This window comes from Labrus mixtus, chromosome 2 (assembly GCF_963584025.1).
Source record: "Labrus mixtus chromosome 2, fLabMix1.1, whole genome shotgun sequence".
Lineage (NCBI taxonomy): Eukaryota > Metazoa > Chordata > Actinopteri > Labriformes > Labridae > Labrus > Labrus mixtus.
Window position 1 is genome coordinate 5,031,691 of NC_083613.1, and position 14,875 is coordinate 5,046,565.

The 14,875-nt window shown below is 39.2% G+C and overlaps 1 protein-coding gene across 2 annotated transcripts in view; it reads right to left on the minus strand.

The window, feature by feature from the left end:
- Positions 1 to 14,875, minus strand: part of neurl1aa (neuralized E3 ubiquitin protein ligase 1Aa) — a 76,777-nt gene that overhangs the window by 47,147 nt on the left and 14,755 nt on the right. Inside the window, exon 1 of one of the 2 annotated variants that reach the window (XM_061048393.1) lies at positions 44 to 303. The exons of the other annotated variant lie outside the window; for it this stretch is intronic. Coding sequence (XP_060904376.1) covers positions 44 to 77 — 34 coding nt within the window. The 5' untranslated portion in view covers positions 78 to 303. Of the gene's footprint in view, positions 1 to 43; positions 304 to 14,875 lie in introns of those variants that run through there. 2 annotated transcript variants of the gene reach the window in all.

The following is a 14,875-nucleotide window of genomic DNA, read 5'->3' on the forward strand; positions in this document are numbered from 1 at the left end:
ATTTACATCCAAAACGTAAAGCTAAACATTTCTTATTTCTTACCGTAAAAGGCATTTCGCGTTATCTGGCCACCCATTGCTTTATTCCTTTGGAGTCCGCTTATCGCCAGTGTGGATTATTCAGATGCTCTGCTTGCAAAGAACAGCGCTCGGGACATGATTGCATGTTCGCATTTTGAAAGACAGCTTATTGCTTCTTTGCTCCAATATGCAAAAAAACAGTGGACAAGAGACCCCACACCTCCTGCTTGTGAGCGCAGAGACACATCCGTGATGGCAACTCCCCCCCCCTTCATTCACTGAGCGCTCTCTCTCCGCCTCAGGTCCCACTTACACACACACTGCAATTTACATAAAAGGTGGAGACTGGCTGAGCGTCTTTTAACGCTGTCACTGCCACACTGAGCTGCTGCCACGACAGGCAGTGAGCAAGCAGGAAGTATTTTGAATATGTGCCTGTTTTCTGAAAATAAGGTATCAAAACTATATGAAGGTTAAGGTTAATAAAAACGATGAAAAAAAAGGTTTAATTAATTATACACCACATACAGTAGCTTATAGAATTGATGGTAAAATGTATGCATTCATTCAACTTGGACTTTGTATTTAAAAAAATAAAGTAGTCTGAGGCTAACTATGGATCCAGACCCGCAGAGAGCAAGTGGTCAAATTCTTTGCTTTCAGCACTCACTCCTTCACCCTACATACTTCCTGATGTGCCTCAGGCCCCTGGCAGACAGACTGGGTGACCCCTCAAGAGTCAGGCCTCTGACTGGAGCTGTCATCGCGTATCCATGGTGACCTCACTGCTTCTCATCCCAGACACTGCTGTGTTTACTTTGGGCCTGAAGCTGCAGGCTTTTTAGATAGTGGCATTGAGAAGAACAGGCTGAGCTAAATTAAATATCGGAATTAATGGATGACATTTTTTTTTTTTTTACTGGGTGGACGTCAGGATTACATCATTGCAGTGGTATTAAGATCTGATTTGTACTTAGTGGAAAACAATGTAAAACAGCATGTATTAAATTACATTTCATGGTAAAAAAAAAAGAATTTCTAAGCAGCATATCTAAACTCACTATTAGACTACAAATTGAGTTGGTTTGAACACAAACATCTCTATAAGAGATCATGCTTTAGGTAAAAATAACATATTATAGGCTTCAAAAGACAGGCTACTATTAGTTTCAATCTTTAAGTTTGTTTGGAATATGGCACAGTTCAGTGTTATCAGGTTATTGGAATATTATTACTGATGCATTATCTTCTGAAAAGCATGTTACAGGTCCAGTATGGCTTTGTAGATTGTTTACAAATTAACTTCATTTCAGTTATATGCTGTATCAAGTATAGTTAATTAAAATGATCAATCAATGTTTCTAGATGATACAATACATATCCTCTGCAAAAGAAATGTGTTTCAACAATATGATTATCAGGACTATGGATATGTTTCCGCTGGTTTGGCTGTTAGAAGTCATTTAAGGTTTTGATGAAGTTACACGGATGTTCTTTTGTGAGGCTGAATGACTGTTATACAACGAACAGCGTAATGCTTTACAATCATGTTAGCGTTTGTAGCAACACATGCTAAATCCTGCAGCTAATGATATTTACATGTCCCGATTTCCCACCGCTATTAATGATTACGACCGTGTAACCAGAACAAATACTCTAGCTGGCTGGAATGATGATTAAAACGAAAATCAGGTCTTCAATGACAAGGTTTGGTTTGGCTAATGGAACAATGTAGACACACACACATGGTGCGCACATTTGAAGGGAAGACTGTTGTTCATAGCACATTTGGAGGCTACATAATGGTTTAATTTATCTCCTGTACAGATGTGTTTAAAATATGATTCAGGTTTTTTTTTAAAGAAATCAATGCTCTATGTTTATACAAAATCTTGATATTGGCCTTATTGTTGCATTCATCAGTGTTTAAAAGTAAGACCTGTGAGATGGTTAAAGGACTTGATGTCAAGGTTGTCGGAAAACAAGGAGAGGTGGAAGTGCAGAATAACAAAAGACTATTTAATTAAAACAAAAAGGCTACCAAAACTTAAAATGAAAATTTCCAAACTGAAACCGAAGCAGCAGGAGGAACTTGGGGTTAAGTGTCTTGCTCGAGGACACATCGTACATGTAGCTGCTGGATCCGGTTAGCAGACAATCAACTCTACCAACAGAGCCAAAGCTGCCCCCTGTGATAAAGATATGAAAAGAAAACAAGCTATTCCATGTCAATTGTTTTTTACTACAGCAGAAATGATGAGTTGAAGGACAGCATTTAAGGACAAAAGATCTCGTTTTGATCCTGACTAACTTGAACTTCAGAGTCACTGAAAACCCCAATCCACAGCAGAATACTTACTTAGCATCTAATGTTTAAAAGAATAACAACAACACAAATGGAATTTTCCTGATTCTGGCTGTGGTTGTGCACATAATTACTCTCATAGTCCAATAGAAGTCATGTGACAGCTATTCAGTTGTTTACAAATAGCATTAAACAGCATTATTGGTAAGCTAAAGTTGTGCTAGTTACAGCTAAATGTTGACAACTGGTGGTGTTTTTATTGTATTTTAGCGCAGGTGTATACTGTATAAACTTATCGGTGGTGAGTATTTGTTGTGGGGTGGGGGGGGGGGTAGCTTTGTAATAATATCAATCAATCAATCAAACTTTATTCGTATACAATGTATCACAAAGTGCTTTTAAGACATACAACATCAACATAAAGGTAAAAATAACTAGATAAAAACAGGTACTTACGGACTGAGGAAACACTGTCATTAATTCTTAATGAGGAAACACAGGAGGTTAAAAATGTAATAAAACTAGATAAAATGATATTCAGTTTGAAGCTAGACTAAAAAGGTAGGTGTTGAGTTTGCTTTTAAAAATGTGATATGATTCTGTCTAACACACCAGCGCCAGCCTTCAGCGTTACATTCTTGGCCTATACAACTGATCAACATAGCTAACTCTGCATGTGTATGCTAAGTGCTAACTATGATATGGATAGCAAGGCACTGATCAACTGAAATTATTTTTTCAGGTGTCAAGGCTTCTGCTTCCTCCTCTGACTCTAACAGAGATGACTTAAACATATTTTGTAGCACTGCACTGATTATCACATGTACCTTGATGTGTTCAAAGCCAAGACATAATTCAAATTATGATCTACTCCCACACAGACTTTTAAAAAAAAGTTCTGATGAGATTGATGAGATGAAATGAGATTAAAATAGTAAAATGCTTTTTCACTCAGATTTATGTGGATGCCTGATGAGACTCTAACCATTGAGATGAAAGATGCACTTTTACTATTTTAATCTGAAATTTTTAAAGGCTTTAAAAGTCCTCCAAGGTATAACAGTTCTTGACACGCAAGGACGTGACCATAAGAAGAGCTGCAACTGGACGCTGGCCAGACGACTGTCAGGAAGAAACATCAGAGTCGTGTCGTGTAACCTTGCAGATGCACGCTTGAGGAAAAGGGCTGAAGTAAGGTGCACTTCCTCGCCTGGCTTTGACGTTGGTGCTGTACAGGAACACATTGAACATCCTTCCTTTGTACTCTAGCTCTTACTTCCTGTTTTAATAATGCATCTTCCACTCTGTCCGCCTTAACCTTTACTTAAGAAAGCCTGTTTTCGCCTGCGGTCTTTTCTGCATTATTATTACTGTGCATTTCTGAAGTCTGTACACAAAATTGGATTACATAACGTACTCACGCAACAATGTGGTTTGGCTCATGGTATTCTGCAATTCAGCTCATATATGAAAGGGATGTGCTTACAACTTCAACTGATTTTCTGCCTTCCTGACAGTTTATATATTTGATGTATGCCTTTAACCTATCCATGTTTTCACACATTAAGTGGACTTCTCTGTCTTATACCACATCATCAGCATATGTCGTCCTGCATACTCATTATATTTTGAGCTCTTGCTGAACCTAATACTACAATATTTAAGAATTAAGTTAAGAATCATTTAAACAAAGGCACGGTACATTATGTTTACATTTTCCCAATAAGAAATGTTTCTGTCTGTAGAATTGATTTTATATTAATATGGACAGCACATCTCAATCTTTTTCAGTTGTACAAATGTGTATCAAAAAGTAACTGAGTTACTAACTGAGTTATTGCCTTATACAGTAAAAGAAACAAGTTCCTTGGTTAAATAACTTTAGCTACTAGCTACTACTTTAGTTACTTGTTTTTGTTTCAAAACTCATGTTAATATTAATGAACACATTATTTAATGTTGCTGTGGTAGTGTATGAGGACACAACTCTCACATATATAAAATATTATCCTCCTTTTCAATATGTATTTTTCTCATTCTTTCTTATAGCCAGCAGGGGGCGACACATTTTTTAAAAATCACATTATTTATAATATTGGTTAACATTCCTTAATGCGGTTATGGTTTCTATCGCTAGTTTCAAATCTTCTTCAATACTACATGATGTTGTATGTTGTTATGGTCCAAGTTAGAGTACCAAAGAACTTTAAAACAAGATGCACTATAGGATGATGATACTAGTGTTTGACATATCGCCATTAAAGCATCCAGTTCACCAGGACTGAGGAGTAGCAAAGCATATTGCCCTCCCCTTTGTCCGAATATGGTCTCTTCTGACTCCAAAAACCAAAATATCGTCCATCCAAAACGTCAAGCTCAAGTCTTCACAACAGGACTCTGCAAACATGAATGTCTTTTCAGTGGCTACTTCCACTGCTTATGTACACTCAATGCTCCCGAGATTCCTCTCATCACTGAAAGTGAAAAAATATATAATGTTCTGATTAATACATTTTATCCATCCACAGCCTTCATCTACAGCACATATTAGGGCTGAGCGAAAAATCGATTTAATTGATTAATCGTATCTGTGGTTTAGGACAATTTTTGAAATTCTGGATTTTCACTACAACACCCCCCCCCCCCCCCCCCCCCCCCCCCACCCCCCTTGGGCTCTCTTAGTTCACATCTTCCACCCTGGTAAAAACAACAACAACAACAGGGCTGCCAGCATCAATGAAATGGTCCCAAAATAGGCACAGTCTTATCAATCATCTGGATCTGGTTTGGTTTTGTGATAAGTTTACAGCTTGTACTGTAACCCCAGGTGGGATATTCAGTTTGCTTTTGTTTAATTTTATTGGTAAAATAAAAGCAATGGTTTTCAGTCATTTCTCGTTATTTGTATACTTTATTTTTTTTACAAGTAAAAGACTCATTAAAACCGTAAATTGAGTTTGGTGTGAAGAAATTGGGGATTTTATTTTCAGACCATATCGCTAAACCTTATACAGTATACAGTACAGTTACTATATACAGTAATGGGAAAAGGGAAAACACGAGGGTGAATCAAAAGTGAAAGTACCACAACAACAACAACAACAACAAACAGCTTGTTTAGTTAATCACCAAAGCTGTGTCTTTTTGACAAATTATTTTGTCTTTTTTTTGGGGGGGTTTCATGAATTGAGTGCAGCCGTCAGACATCATGTGGCTCCAGATCTGACATGATGGCTGATGATTAACCAACCATCACAGCCACATGTCCCAGCATGTTCCAGTCTTTGACGGCAGCTGGAGACCAGACTTGACGAGGGTTTCCACGACAACTGCTTGCTCGAAAGGAATTACGTACGACTAACAGGGATGCATGTGTAATCACACACAGGGATACACATAAACACACAGAGGGTCCGTTAGCCCAATGGAACTCAGAGTCCCTGAACAGAGAGCATACAGTGACACAACACAACCGATCTCAGTTTAGTGGAGTAATAGCACAGCAAGGTGTGAGCTGTGCGAGAGTCAACCAGTCCACAGGGGCAACATAACATCCTGCCAGCAGAACAGGGCCTGCTGCCTCATTGTAGGTGATTTGTATGGAAGTGAAAGGGAATCTGGCAGCAGATGTCGAGTGGCGGGGAAGCCGGTGGAATGAGTCTCCTGTAGTCAGTATTGTGTGAGCGTGCTGCACGGCACGTGTGTGGAAACAAAACCTCCTATTCAGCCGGGGCCTCTGAAGCCTCATCACAAGGCCATTGGCAAAGTGAGGGCCAGATGAACCTCATACAATCCAGAAACGAGACAAGAAAACACAAAAAAAAAACAGCATGAGGAAAGGTGGAGAAACTGTAATGGAGATGTGACACACTCTCAAATCTACAAAAGTGACTTTGTATCTTTGTGTAATATGAAGGAAAGATAATGAGAAACAGAGAGAAAGCAGTGGGAGAGGTGAGAGATAACAAGTAGGGGGGCATTTGCACAGTTACCTCATTGGAATAATGATGGTTTCCTCTTTTCATGAATCCGGCCTTATTGCAAATCCCTCTCCGTCTATTCTGAGTCATGCCCTCAGCAGGTATTCCAGATAACTACACTCTTAGTTATTAGCAAAGGTGAAAGTTAGTTTGAGGGCATAGGATGTCTGATGTCGTAGTTTTCATCACAGTTGGAGCAGACGATGGTGGGGAACTGATAATTAGATCTGTCACTCTGCTTTAATATCTCTCAGTACCACTCTGCTCAGGGGGGTTAGATTTTTTTGCAAAGAAACCCCTTATTGTGTGTGCTTCTCAGGATCTGCCAAATACCGTCTCCATGGCTGAAGCGCTGCAGTGTAATGTGCAGGTGAGGAGTGACGGGCTTCACCGGGGTATCACATTATGAAAGGATTTGAATTATCTATTAAGCTTGTAATTTAATAAGGCATATCTTGTCCGGTGTGTATATACACTTCTACACTTTCTCTATAAAATTGCTTTTAAATCAGGAGAGACTTTCTTACATGTATACCGAAATTTAATTTGATAAGTGTAAGATAAGAAGTGCATGATATGAAAGGTTTTTGGATATTAAGTCCCGTTTATATATTTTCTAGGGGTAGAAAAGCAGAGAGCAGGATAGGATACCCCCTTTGAGTCTAAACACTGAAGGTGGTGAAGTGATTTTTGTTGAGGTGAAAATTAACTGCTATATAGACCCCTGCCATTACACTGATTGTAATGCATTACTGCTGCTTGTATGCTGGACAGCATCAGGACAGCTTCAGAGCACTGCAAAAGCAAAATAAGCATTCAAACGAGTCAGTGACACAAACACAGTTGTTCTGTCTTGCCATCCTCCTCATTAACACATACTTTGTTTGACCAGTTACACCCTTACTGGCGGCCCTAATGGCAAAAATACTGTGTCCCACCATTCCACTTCAGTGCCTTTTACATAATGGCGAGGCATAACAAAGGAGAAACAATGTCCATAGACCACATATAAGAAGTGGATGTAGCCATTATGGCATTTGTGCACTATACCCTTTCAAAACACTGACTTTGCCATCATGGCCACAGTCAAGTAGGATTAGGATAGGGGGTGGCCTGCAACAGCGTCTGTTATACAGAGTCTGTTGCTATAAAGAAGTCTAAAGTAAGTCTAAAGCTAAGCCAGTCCCTCTGGGAGTCCGCAGGGGTCCCACTTGAGACCACTTGAGAACTGGGCAACTCAGCATTTCCAGAATTGAGACTGGGACACATGGAACACACCAACGCTTGAATTCACCATTCATTCAAAGTGACATCGGGAAACAAAACTCATACTAAAACAGACTTTAGCTCACTTCCTTTACTCCAACTGACAGCTGGACAGTTGATTTCTTTTAACAACCATTGTTCTCAAACATAGCCAAAGATTTATTATTGTGGTCGCCATTACCCTAACCTTAACTAACGCACTTATTTCAACAGACACCATTTGGTTATGCCTTGGCCGAATGGTTTTTAGTAAGGTTTTTCAGTTGTACGCATTCTTGTAACACAACAGATTGACCACAGATAAATTGCACAATTGTCTTTTTTTTAAGGTACAAAAAAAGCACACAATCAATGGGATTAAAAATATTTAAAGTGCAGAATTCTGACCTTATTTATGTCACAAATAACGCGTTAATGCTGTCAGCCATAGTCAACAGCGATTAAGACCAAAAACTCAATAAGAAAAAGTTTACAACATACGGTTATTTCTAAGAAGATTGTTGCCTCTTTGACAAAGCCTGTTGCCTTTTTATTCCCCTTGTTGTTCTGTATACAAAGCACAGGGGGTCAAAGTTTTTTTTACTGGCTGCCGGGGTGGTGGCAGTTTCTCTGAGTATGTGTGACTCCCAGACTCTTGTTGTTTACACTCATCCCTGTATAACAATGGAAAAAGATAGAATGATACTTTTTTTCAGCAGCCAGTGGAGATGCCCTCCTGCAGCTCATTTGAAAGAATGCAGGTTGTGAAGCTACATCCACGAGAACAGAACATTACTGGTCAATAAAGAAACCATAAACCGTCTTCATTGAGGTGGAGCCACAGAGGAAAATTAAGTGGGTTTAGAAGGCCACAAACGTGTATTTCATTAGAATGAAATACTTGTTTCATGTAGCTCTCCTCTCTCTTACCGGCAGGAGTACATGTGGTTGTAATTCCTCTCAGAACACATCACTGCAACTTTTAAACCACTATATCCGATCATGATGGGGTGTTTATTGTTCATTACATTAGATTAATATGGGACAGCTGCTGCTCGAGGAAACATATGAATGCGTTCGCATGGATTTTTGGCGCCATCAATCAGCGGGGCCTGCTGGTTTAGTGGTTTCCAAACCGTGCCCTCGGTGAATCAGTGCATTGTAGCCGTCTCAACACCCACATGCTCATGTCTCATTTGGCAAAAGGACACTTCCAGATGCAGAGATAGATTACTAGAGCTTTCTTTTTATCCGTTTATGTGCCCCTCACTTTATCTCTCCTCTCATTTATCACATTTACAACGCTGCTCTCTTTCTCTCTCTCTCTCTCTCCAGGTTTTTAGCCTGCTTTTAGATCCTCCAGGAGCTGAGCTGAAAATAAGATCAAAAGAAAATGGAGTTCTTGAAAGTGTTGTGATTGTCCCACAGAGCTGGCGCAGCTCAGAAAGAAATCACCTCAATCACTGCTTTATATGTTCTCACTAAAAGGATAGCCTTTTTAATTAGACACAGGAGAGGCCACCAAAGACTACACCCGGGGCTAATCTGTTCCTTTTCTCAATCGGGACCATAACAGAAAAAAACAGACTGAGGTATTGTTTTTAGGGCGTCTTTTCTTCTCCCCCCCCCCCCCCCCCCCCCCCCCCCCAGCTCAGACCTCAGAGTATAAGGTTCTCTCAGAAAAAACAACAACACATGAAGATGTCTCATGCTTCGCTCTGAGCCTGAGAAAAGGATGGAAGACGAGAAGGAAAGAGGAGTCACGGGATTCAGCTGAGATTCAGTAGCTTCAGGGTACAAAAATCAGAAAGTCATGAGGAGCTGGCTGGGTGCGACGTGCTGCAGCATGCTCCATGGAAACATTTTCTGACATTTTCTAGAGATTTGTTGAATTGATACATTCTGCAGAAGTTAAATAGGGTGATTTACAAGAGTTTACTTTGCACACACAATACAAATACAAGTAACTGCTTGTGAATAAGGGAGAGATTTGTCAAAAGGTTAAGGGGAGTGGTTGTGAGATTTGAACCATCTCTCTTAACCATCAAATACGAAATAAAACTAAAACTTCTGATGTAAAAATCTGTTTTTTATCCAAAGTTATGTGACAAACTTAAAGGGGGTTTAGAAAAGTGTATAACTGAATGATAGAGTGTATTTTAAAACTTAAAAGAAAGCCTGTTAAAATGACACAGTGTGTTGTGGGGCTGAGTTAGTTTTTTCTCAAACAGAAGGTTGGGGGTTCAGCTCTAGTAGCGACATGTCTAATGTGTCCTTTGTTGCTCCCGCTGCTTCGTCGGTGGTGTGTGAATGGGATTAGTTAATACTGATGGACACTATAGCTGCCATCAGTGTGTGAATGGGTGTGCATTAGTAGGTGTGACCTGCGAGGCTTTGAGTAGTCAAAAGACTAGAAAAGTGCTATACAAGCTCAAGTGCATCTACCATAGTGGATACTTTTTGACTGTAACTTTTGTATAACCACAGTCATGAGAACTCTGAAGAGTCACATTTAAGTTGAAATGTCATTTCTATGCTCAGCTCTCTAACCAACAACAAAAAAAAACTATTTTCATTTCTGGTTAAGGACAAAACAAAAACTTTATACAGATGATAAAACTTCCATGATGAAAAAAGAGGGATAGTGTAGGCATTGAGCCTTTCAGCAAATCACTTAAAAATGGCATTTGTTTAAGTAACAAGGTGCTTTAGTAGATTCAGAAATTATGACCCTTTCCCGAAATATGGAAGTTGGCTGACGTTATGTTAAAATGATGGCCCCAATCCAAATGTCTTCTAGGACAGACACACACAGACACACTGAAGGATGAGACTTCTGACAGACAGCTTTAATAATGTGATGATAAAATACACCGACAACACTTTTATCAGACTATTCTACATATTTCTGTATCATGTGGTGTAATATAATAACTGACCTAATTAGGAAGAAGTGTTTAGTCGGCAATAAAGAAAACTGTAACTCACATCTCCATGGTAATGAATTGTTGGTAATTGGACCAGGGAAGGCTGGCAAGTCTAAAGCTAAGCCAGTCCCTCTGGGAGTCCGCAGGGGTCCCACTTGAGACCACTTGAGAACTGGGCAACTCAGCATTTCCAGGATTGAGACTGGGACACATGGAACACACCAACGCTTGAGTTCAACGTTCATTCAAAGTGACATCAGGAAACAAAACTCATACTAAAACAGACTTTAGCTCACTTCCTTTACTCCAACCGGCCGCTGGACAGTTGATTTCTTTTAACAACCATTGTTCTCAAACATAGCCAAAGATTTATTGGTGTGGTCGCCATTACCCTAACCTTAACTAAAGCACTTATTTCAACAGACACCATTTGGTTATGCCTTGGCCAAAAGGTTTTTCAGTTGTACGCATTCTACAGATACACAACAGATTGACCACAGATAAATTGCACAATTGTCTTTTTTTTTTTATTGTTTTTCTCTATTGTGTATTATTTCCAGCTTGTTTTTCTGTTTCACTGGGGTCTGAGAAAAAAGCATTTCGATACTCTGTATGTTCTGTGCACATGGCAGAATTCACAATTTAGTTACTTACATAAACATTTTTATTACTTCAACTGAGGCATAATTGTTATGAGCGTTGGTAGCGGGACACACAACGCAGATTGGGAAGGGGTATCTTTAAGTTATCCCAGAGGAAAAATCACTGAAATCACAAGCGGGAGGACGGGAAAGGGTTAAGATCAGATTGATTACAAGTAAGAACAAAACAAGCTGCCTTCCATAAAACTCTTAGAAAGAGGGGGGGCTTTACCACCACTGTCATGCTGCTGACTAGAAACTTGACTCTCAGGGAGAGCAAGGAAATACTCAAAAATAAACACAATGGCTGCCTGAGGCCTGCCTGAAATGAGCTCTTAGCTCATGTTAGAGAGAAAGGTGAGTGAGAAAAAGTAGCTGAAACTGCCAAATAAGAAATCCTATAGTTCCTTTGCTTTGGACTTAAGCAAAGTCAAACTGTTTCATCACACCTTGTCTCGTTGAAATTAATTTAAGGGAAACAGGAGATCCTCCATGATGGTGAAGAAATACTAATGTTTGGACCACAGGAGGAGAGAGGACATGAGGAAGCATAATGAAAAGCACTCAATGCTGTTGTGTTACATCATCACCAGTGTACCAAATAAAGAAGACTTTGTGTTTCTGTATGACAAACCCTGAAGAGAGACAATCTTTTAAATAAATAACAGTTGAAATTCAGCAGTGTATTAAAAACACTGCAGAGTGGCATTTAACTGTTTCAACAATTAGCACATGATGATTCTGTCCCTTCAGAAAGAGAATATGATGTAATAGAGGGCCACTCAACACCAACTACAACAGATCACAATTTCAGTTTTGGACTTTTTTTTTTAAGGAAATTACAATTTTAGTAGAGTGGGCAGATCAGAATACACAAATTATTCAGGAAAATAACCTGACATTAACATCATTATTTTATTGCATAATATAAAATAGAAGCACATAAACAGGTGATGGAGTATTTGTGCTCTTCAAGCAGCATTGTAATATTTGATTAGAATCTTGCCAAGATAGTCACAAGACATATCATATTATCTTGGTGTCATTACTGCTTTCTGCTACTCTTTAAAGAAACATTCAGACAAACAAAGTCACATTCCAGATAATGTGGGAGTGGATCTTTTAGGGTAATCTAATCTATTTTTGGTAACTGTCTGTTTCATTTCTTTTCTTGTTTTTTTATTTTCATTTTTTAACCAGAAATAAAATACAATACATTAACATTTAATATAGTATTTTTTATATTCTTTATCATTACAGTTAAAAATTAAAAATTCTACCTTGTAATATTGAAATATTACCAATCCTGAAGGCTAAAATAAGAAAAAAATTAAAGCTCTTTGCAAATCTGTTACCAAAAATTACAAATCTGTGTGCAAGGATTTCCAGTCTGTGGGCACAAATGTGTGAACTGCACAGTTTTGCAAACTTGGTGTGGTTTCATCTGGTAAATGGACTTGAGCTCGTATCATGCTTTTCTAGTTCACACACTGATTGATGGCAGAGGCTGCTATGTGAAGTGACCATCAGAAGTAACTAATCCCATTGGTACATTATGTATACGCTGCAGACGAAGCAGCGGGAGCAATTCAGGGTTAAGGTTCTTGCCCAAGTACACATCGGACATGTTGCTTCAGGAGCTGAGGATCGAATCCTTGACCTTCCAGTTAAGAGACGACAGACTCTACCAACTGAGCCACAGCTGCCCCATCTGTGCCCACAGTTTACAAATCCCTGTGCACAGGTGATCAGGTTAATATACTGATCTGTAAACTGTGGGAACAGATTACCAAATGGCTTTTTCATACCTGAGCCTTGCAGGGCTCTGTAAAATATAATGGTACAGCTACTTCATAAATAAACAGAACATCATCTGAACATCAAGTTAAACTGTTAGAAGATTAAAAAAACAACTCATACCTTATTTAGAAGACACTAAAGATGAACTTATATCAGCCCAATTATACATGACCATTGACTCTTGACTCTATGTGTTTGTAGACATGCCCACAAGGACACTCACTCAAATTTCTCCGCGACTACAAACAGACAAACAATGTAACCATTTATTATAGAGCATACTTGTTCCACTAAAAAAAAACGATTATTTTGATAAATGTTGACGTGTTAGGCTGAGAGAAAGACTCATAAGTCAGTGTTTATGTAAAGTGTAAATAATTGTTTTCTCTAAAAGTACTTGACTAAATGACTAAAACTAATTCATGAAGTAAACGTTATGTATTTATTTCATGTGTGCTTTGTTTGGACTAGAAGGGCAGTTTTGTTTTTGCTTTTTTTCATGCTTAAGTCTCTTTCACTCCGGGGAGGGGGGTGGGGAACACACTGTAAAGCTGACTTGAAAACTTGACGAGGAAACTTTTTGGTGTAAGATGATAAAAACGACTCTCAGACCGCTCAGTTGATGCCTCAAAGGTAATATCCATCTTGATGACATCAAACATTTCACTTTTTCACCATTTCTTTTAGCTGTGTTCTTTTAGTATTTGATCTGTAAACCAGCTCCTTTGTCGGTGGTCAAGTTAATGTCATAACCTTCAATCTACCAGAAGGCCCTTCAAGGGTTGACTTAAAAATGGCAAGTAAAATACTCAAAACACAACCACACAAAAAATTCATAATAGAAGCCTTACAACTTTTATTTTGAAATGCCAAATAATGGAATATTGAGCATGTGATTAAAAATGTGATTAATCATGATAAACTATTGAAATTAAGTGATTAATCATGTTTGACAACCCTAAAAAAAACATACAGAAATAATCAATTTATTTATAATGGACCTGTTTTTTTTTTTTGTGGGTCCTTCAAAAACATTTTTAATAATTCCATCCTATGTCAATACTGGATACAAACCTGAAAAATATTGAAGATGAATAGTAATACACTTGCCTTTTAATGTTTTAAACCATAGGATGCCCCCCCCCCTCCTTTTAATCAAAAGGAATTCCTTGTGCTGTAAAATACAATTTGACTTGTTTTGAACCCTCTCCATTCCACCTGAGGTTGGCAGGGCCAGCCATGAAAGCCAGACCACCTATCAAGTCCCTGCTGTAATGCAAGCGACAGGGATGTGGATTATGACATTAGCACCGACTTGGCTCTTAATCACCCTGGGACTAAAAAGAGGATCTGTTGCGAGACTCCTAAGAGAGAGCATGGGAAAAGTCCCTGAAGATCTTGCTGGACTGCAGTGGAGAGCCCCCAACTTTACTGATTATGCCCCACACCAGGTGTCAAGGGAAACTTTTGGTCCTTCGAAAAGGGCAGGGGGGGTTATAGTCAAAGGATTGACAGCCTGGATCTGGGATCGTGTCATTCTGTCTCATGCTTACACGTCTTACCTCATCGTTCTCTTCCTCCTCCTCACTTCCTCACATCCAGTCTCTCACTCACCCACTCTCATCCTATCACTCCGCTATAAAGCTCTTGTAAACGTCCCATGCCTGCGGGGTGACAGATGGTAAAGGCGGGATGACAACTCTCCAAATAAATATGTAATCCCTTCCTCACATGGGCCACAGCACAACGTGGAGATTATCCCATCAGAAACAGTAGCACAACTCCGCAGAGCAGCAGGCCGGAGGGGGGATCCCTCTTTGTGTGTTTGTGTATGTGTGTGTGTGTATATAAAATGCTTTGAAAGCATGTTTCTGTGCGCGTGTGTGTGTGTGAGTTTGAAAGGCTGCTTTTGGGTGAAAGAGGTGATGAGGGGCAATTGGAGTCACATGCTACTCT